The following is a 7561-nucleotide window of genomic DNA, read 5'->3' on the forward strand; positions in this document are numbered from 1 at the left end:
AAGAATGCAACTATGCTACAGAGGCAATAGCGAATCTAATCCTTATTCTGACAGTTATTTTACGTAAAAGGTATAAAGTAGTTGCTGGGTCCAGAGTAGTGGTACACCTGGAGGTTTTCGTACAACAATTTAAACATCCTAAACATCAGGCTTTGGTTTCAGATCACTCCATCTGTACTCAGTCCCAACTGCTTTATTTCTTATAAATTTGGCTTGTTAAGTTAATTTCTTGGTGGGACTGAGCACAGCGTGAGAGTTTCAGCATGAACTACCTCTAGCAACTAATATAAATACAAGCTCAAGCGTAGCCAATGCATCTGTGCAGCAGTTTTCTACTAATGGAGGTGATCTACTCTAATCGAAGTCGCTAATGGCAGAAAAAGCATGTTTGTCAAGTAATAATAACATGGTGGGTTTGTTTTCCCAAAATGATATTAAATTCAAAGGTATTGCCTGCTCTCTCCACTGAGCCACGCTGTCTCTGCTTCTAGTGTTGTATATCCTACCGAGCGTTATCTACCATCTAAAGAAAGAGAGCAAAGCAGCAAACAGAGGAATACTAACATTAGCACCTTTACGAAAGGTCTCAAGACTATGACTGCCTTCAAGATGAGAGTGAAAGAGAGAGCGGCCATGATTAGCTTCATTTAGTTTGCATTTATATCCATCAAGCTCCTACTAGCACGAGTATCTACCATCTGACTGAAGGATATCTCTCGTTCTGAAGCTCTAAAATCACAGTTTGATGGATGAACCAGTGTTGTTTTGCTCTCTCAGCATCACTCTCGAACCCTTTCCTATTCTTTTTTCTTCTTCTATTGCCATTGTCTCAATCAAAAAAAAAAAAAAAAAACATGTCCACATATAACTGTAGATAGACAAACAAATAAATGGTATAAAGAATGATACATAAAATCAAACAATAGTGAATAAAACAAGGGAAGGGCCCCCATTATAAAGTGCTGAGGCCTGTTTGGAGTGACACAATCAAACAATTTACAGCACTCAAAGACACAAAAGAACAAACAAAGCTAATGAAATACGTAGAAAAGCAAACCGTAACATGAAACACACTAACCAGAGAATAGATGCGGTATGGATAGCAATAAAAGTAATAACCTATCTATAGAAAACGGTGTGATTCTTCCATTAACAGTACATAATCTCAGGAATCCTGACTGTGATCAGTAGGAGAGGAATTCATCCACGTCATCTCCCTCCTCGTGTCTCGGTCCTGTTTTAGACCTCCTTTGTGCTGGTCTTCATCTTCTCCACAGTCTCCTGAAGGAGGGAAAACGTTATAAGTCTGCCTCAGGCAATCAAACTGACTGCATCAGCTTATATTTCACTCTGAAAATCAAAAAGCAGTTAGTAAAATGACATGTAACAGCCCACGAGGAAGGTCACCACCTGCAGTTTACAGCCTCTAAAAAGTGTATTAGTCAGTTGAAATGACAAACTTAAGTCCTGCCTCAGGCTCAGGGAAGCCTGCCTGGACTTGAACTAGCCAGTTCTGGATTTTCGTGTCAATGATATCTACACATCAAAACACCACTTACTATGCAAGTCCAATGATTTTGTGGTTAATGTTACTTCACTTGACTTATTTTAAGAGCATAAGTGTGAGGGCATAAAATTCTCCTTAAATCAGCAAGCTCCAGTTTTACTGAGGGATTCAGCGTCTGTGTGCCTGCATCACATTATGTGAAGTGATAAACACTACGTAAAAACACATTTTCTGAATGCTGTCTTGTAAGGCATAACTGTAATGTTTAAAGGGGTCATATGATGTTGCTAAAAAGAACATCATTTTGTGTATTTGGTGTAATGAAATGTGTTTATGCTAGAGTGAGCAGAGGCGGTGGCCTTGAGAACGGCGCGGCCGGCGGATTCGACGAAGGAGCGTCCGGTGGGCTTGCGGCAACCACATGTGACGACCCCGGGCTGGACTCTTCGCTTCGTCCATGGTGAAAGCCGATCCGGCGATCCACAGCGTAAAGTTGTAGTACTTCCTCAACGACCAGCACGGATCAGCTCTAGGCATGACGAAGCGGATATCGTCCTCTTTTGGAAGACCAAACAAAGTAGTTTCACTTTCACAACGAAACAGCGTCACACACCGCGGCCTTGAGTGAGCGGAGGCCGGCTTGAGTAAGCGGAGGCAGGCAGCCTTGAGAACGGCGCGGCCGGCGGATTCGACGAAGGAGCGTCCGGTGGGCTTGCGGCAACCACATGTGACGACCCCGGGCTGGACTCTTCGCTTCGTCCATGGTGAAAGCCGATCCGGCGATCCACAGCGTAAAGTTGTAGTACTTCCTCAACGACCAGCACGGATCAGCTCTAGGCATGACGAAGCGGATATCGTCCTCTTTTGGAAGACGTAGACATGTGGGGGCGTGTTAGAATGAGCCGTTTTAGGTAGACGTGGTTGACTCTTAACTTTTATAAAGAATATCTCTTTGGATTTGAGACTTCAGTCTTTGCAACTTTACAGATCTTCTTTATGCACCAAGAGCTTGTAATACTCCAAAGAGAAAGGAAAAATTGAAATCGCATCATATGCTCCTTTAAAATGGAAGCTCACAAGTGACCAGTTTCGAAGATTAAACACAGGCAGCACCACACAGAGAAACTTAGCTTACTTGATGTTTAAAATATTTTCAGTTTTACACAGTTAGTGCAAATTGTCACATGACCAGAGCAGTTTATTTCCTGTTTGCACCATAAGATGATGATAACTGCATCAAAGGTCCAAAACAAAAGGCTAGTAAAGTATTTTGGCATAAAGATATGACAAAGATTTTTGGTCCACATTATCTTTAAGGTGTCTAGTATAAATATATGAATTCACAATTATTGAAATTTGTTGAGTGTGGTCATAGAATCAGTAAACATGTTGATGGTCACAATTGTGACCGGTGGGATAACTTGAATAACTTGATGAATTTAGGTATACAAATAAATTAAATTGCAGTTGTTAGTGAAAAATGCACTAAAATGTTGCAATCACAAAATATTGCACGAAATTAAAAGTTCAGATATTACAAATAAGTTACAATATTGATGTTGTAATACTGGTAGCACTAATATAATGATTTTATGATATATGATACAATAAAGTAACAACTTTGAAATATGTTGATGGCTGTATTTTTTTGTATTTTATCTCAGCATTGCTATCAGTGTTGTATAAGGGTTTTTATGCATAATTGTAACCCTAGAATGTGATCAGAGTTTCAAATAGCTGGGCTGAAATATATAAAAAAAATTTATGACTGCAGAAATATGTTAATTCAGTAACCACATTATGCCACCGAGCATAAAACACAATTTTTCACACACTTCCCCCCCCCCAAATAAAAAAAAATATTATTATTTTTAAATGGTTACTAATGACACATCATTTGGATATTTTCATTTCTGAAAAAAAAGGGGATTAAACAAAATATTTGGTAAGTTGTTTTTAATTTGATTAAATTACACTTCTGTTCAAAAGTTTGGGGTCAGTAAGTTTAAAATATGAATAGAAACTATAAAAGAACAGAATTTATTTGAAACAGAACTCTTTTGGAACATTACAAATGTCTTTGTCACTTTGGATCAATTTAATTAATCACTGCTGAATAGATGTAAATATTAATTTCTTAGGTTTTTTTGGTAGTGTGTAGTATGTTTTATTAATTTTTTTCCAGTGCTGAATGAAATAATGTATTTATTTATGTATGGCATTTTTAGCCTTTATTAGACAGGACATTCAAGGATAGATATTGACATTATTGATTAATTTGCTGTGAATGAAGTCAGTCAGCTGACCTGATGCTTGTTGAGTTCAGCCACACGGCGGGTCCATTCCTCTTCAGTCATCTCCTGATCCCCATCAGTGTCGATAACTGGGGTTTTCTCTGTGGAGAGAGTCGGTCTCTTTATCAGTTTATTATAATATGGAATCAGTACTGCTCATGCGGGGGTGACAAGTCATATTTCTATTATTGATGCTTCATGAAATATAATTAGGTCCCAGTCTTCTTTCGCTTTTACTAGAGAGCAAACTGGCACAGCTTACCCCACGCTCTCCTTTCCTATCATGGATTTGGTGATTTAAACTCACCATCACAAGTCATGGCAGTGCAGACCCAGTTTCCACATGCGCAGACGCAGCGGTTGCACTCCACCTGCGTCTCGGCTCCATCCTCATAGGTCTCATCTTCCAGAGCACACTCTGTGATAACACAAACCATGTTACCACAGTGATTTTCAAAATGAGGCTCCAAAAAACTTAATCTTGATTACCAACACTATATAAACTAAGCTGAAATCAGCAAAAGCTGTCTGAAAATCACCATTTGAAAGGCTTGCATTGCATGGCTGTGTCTGCAACCAAAAAACTGTATGCCTGTGTCCCAGATTCCCAAATACAAAACAGGAAATTACTGTGGAATGACTATGCTGCTACAACCATCCAGGAGAAACTGGGGTAAATTAATATGACTGAAGAATGCGGTTCTCAACCGTCATGGCAAGTCAAATCAAAAGCAGAAGCCAGGACATCTGCTTTTGTTTCTGATCTGATATGACACAGCAATGCTGCTATGAATGCTATAGTTTACTATCAACAAAATTTATAAATGTTATATATCCTTCTTCTGATCTCTATATTCTTCTCTAGTATGTCCTTTTTATATCCTGTGACACACAGAGGTTATGTTCTGAGCAGGATTGTTTTTTGTGTTGTTTATATATTATAGTATATTTTGAATTGGTTTTAGTAGTTTTGTTTTTGTCATTTCTATAAGTTGTTGTTTTTAATATCTCTATTTAACTTATTTTTATATAGTAGTTTTAGTCACTTTAGTCTTTCAACTTTAACTTGTTTCATCTAATATTTATATTTGATTTTATTTCAGCTTTATTTCAATTACCAAAAACATTTTTTTCAACATCAACATCAGCACTGGTTTTGAGTTTGCATGTGTAAAAGTTGCTTCATATGATGCCAGAGAAGGCAGCTCCTCCCACTGAACTTTCTCCTAGTTCTGCATGTGGAGCCTGAGGAACATTCTGTGGAAGAGCGGAAAACCCCGCGTTCGCTCCCTCTCTGCCTCACAGAACTACAATTCTGGGAAAACCCTGGAATGTAACTTTGAATATAAGAAGGATCTTCAGTAAGGAAGTAAAACGGCCAACTCCAAAGGAATTACAATTGCTCCTTGACAGTAAAAGTTGTTTACACTGCTAATAAATCTTGACTGTCCACACTGTCATTACGCAAGTGATGGAATCGTTTGTTCACATATGTGGCTTGAATTTCAGCTGTCATGTGTTTTTGTGCTGTTCAGAGTTTCTGGATGCAACAACATTTCGGACTTTTGCCTGCTGACTCAAAGACTTTGTAAACTCCATGCTGGTGCAGACTGATGCAAGACAGACAGAGACTCACTCTTCTCAGGAGGGTTGAAGCCTGGTTTCAGGCAGTTGAGGAACTCATCAAAGCTCAGTTTCCAGTCGGCGTTCTCATCTGAGAGCTCAATAAGAGCGTCCACACAAAGGCTCCTGAGAGATACATGTAGGGATCATTTATACACATTGTATTCAGATGTGATCACAAGGGTCAAAAATACAAGACTTGTTTGTGTTTCCAATACACTATCTAGCTAACCGGATATGCAGTGAAATGTTTGCTTGGCTTTATCAGTGTTTGTAGATGGAGTTTTTTCCCCTCTGGCTCATCCTGACAGATGGATGGACACAAACTCACATAACCTCTACTGTGAGAGAAACAGGAAAAAGTCCAATGTGACGGAGATGATTATAACTATGGTGTAGGCTTGGGATTGTTCGCTCAAATTTAAATTCATTCCTCATTTAGAAAAAATGATATTTTGAACTATATCATAACCTCTCTTTTGCATTCCAATGAACAGTTGTTTTAAAATATTGCAGATTTGGTTATTATTGGAAACCAGCATGTGTCACAACAGACTGCATTTTGTAAACTACTGTTCAAAAGTTTGAGGTCGCTAAAGCTGCATTTATTTGATCAAAAATATAGTAAAAAGTTTGACTAAAATCAGTAATATGGTGAAATATTATTACAATTTAAAATAACTGTTTTCTATTTTAATATATTTAAAAATAAAGCAGAATTTTCAGCATCATTACTCCAGTCTTAAGTGTCACATGATCCTTCAGAAATCACTCTAATATACTGATTTGCTGCTCAAAAACATTTCTTACTATTATCACAGTTGTGTAGGTTAATATTTTTGTGGACACATTTTTAATTATTTTATTTTTTCAGGAAAAATTATTTGACGAAGAGAACATTCAAAATGAACAACATTTATTTCAAGTAAAATATTTGTAACAGTGTAAAAGTCTTTTTTTTTTTAAATTAAATTCTTACTGACCTCATCTTTTTGAACGGTAGTGTACATATGCGCATGTGTGATGTGTGTGTGTTTTAACCTGAGCAGGTGGTTGTTCTCCTCTTCAGCGTAAGAGTTCATCTGAACCGCTGTTTCATTGTGCTGAATGAACTTGAGCAGCTCTGCAGAATCCAGCTGAGAGTCTCCGTTATCAGAATTCTATAAGAGACAAAAAATCTTTTTTGCACACTTCAGTTTCAGTCAGGTAGCAGTTTCAGTGGGGTTATCATATGTATATTATTTGAAGAGGAAAAGGAAATGAGACTGAAATGGGATTGGGCCGTTTGCTCTGATAACTGATGCGTCTGATGATCTGATCATTTCAGCTATCTATCGAGTCATCTGCAAATGTGGGTATGGCAGCAGGTCTAGAGAGAAGCAGCCAGATTGTGTGCTACAATATATGTGACCCTGGAGCACAAAACCAGTCTTAAGTCGCTGGGGTATATTTGTAGCAATAGCCAAAAATACATTGTATGGGTCAAAATGATAGATTTTCCTTTTATGCCAACAATCATTAGGATATTAAGCAAAAATCATGTCCCATGAAGATATTTTGTAAATTTCCTACTGTAAATATATTAAAACTTAATTTTTGATTAGTAATATGCATTGCTAAGAACTTAATTTGGTCAACTTTAAAGGTGATTCCCTTTCATGGGAACTTCGAACTGCGTCCTCTAGGGGTCGCTATGGGGAACGCCTCGTCGTGACCCGTGTCTGAAGCATACATTGAAAAAACACCAACTCGTTGGCCGGCGACAGCCATGACGTCACTACCGGTGCGACTATAGTATAAATAGGCGCCGGGATCACACATCATTCTCTTCTTCGTCTTCATTGACTGTTTTGTTTGAAGCGTGCATTTCTGTGGTAAGAGCGATCTCCATTCATATCATTAGGGCAAGCACTAGCAAAGTGTTTAGAGGATGTGTGCATCCGTGTCGTCGTTATTTGACATCTGATGACACACACGATCTATGCGTTGTTTGTTTAGGTGAAGAGCACGCACGCGATGTCCTCGAGGGGGCAATCGGCGTGCACTGCGAGCATTTTTTCCAAGGGAAAAAGCTCCGCTCTCGTTTGTCTCTCTTTTCGAGGAAAGAGGGGCAGCCATCTGCTTCCCGCGATTCAGG

At 38.6% G+C, this 7561-nt stretch overlaps 1 protein-coding gene across 2 annotated transcripts in view; it reads right to left on the reverse strand.

Annotated features, from left to right (window-relative positions):
- Positions 1-231: 231 nt before the first annotated feature.
- The window catches only part of fstl1b (follistatin-like 1b), a 44903-nt gene continuing 37573 nt past the window's right edge, over positions 232-7561 (reverse strand). For both annotated transcript variants that reach the window (XM_016450798.1, XM_016450797.1), the window contains exons 7-11: positions 6466-6584; positions 5438-5550; positions 4109-4219; positions 3814-3902; positions 232-1281 (exon numbers count right to left, since the gene is read on the reverse strand). In XM_016450798.1, coding sequence (XP_016306284.1) covers positions 1240-1281; positions 3814-3902; positions 4109-4219; positions 5438-5550; positions 6466-6584 — 474 coding nt within the window. In that variant the 3' untranslated portion in view covers positions 232-1239. The remainder of the gene's footprint in view (positions 1282-3813; positions 3903-4108; positions 4220-5437; positions 5551-6465; positions 6585-7561) is intronic.

The sequence above is a fragment of the Sinocyclocheilus anshuiensis genome, unplaced genomic scaffold (assembly GCF_001515605.1).
Source record: "Sinocyclocheilus anshuiensis isolate Anshui unplaced genomic scaffold, SAMN03320099.WGS_v1.1 scaffold507, whole genome shotgun sequence".
NCBI classification, from domain to species: domain Eukaryota; kingdom Metazoa; phylum Chordata; class Actinopteri; order Cypriniformes; family Cyprinidae; genus Sinocyclocheilus; species Sinocyclocheilus anshuiensis.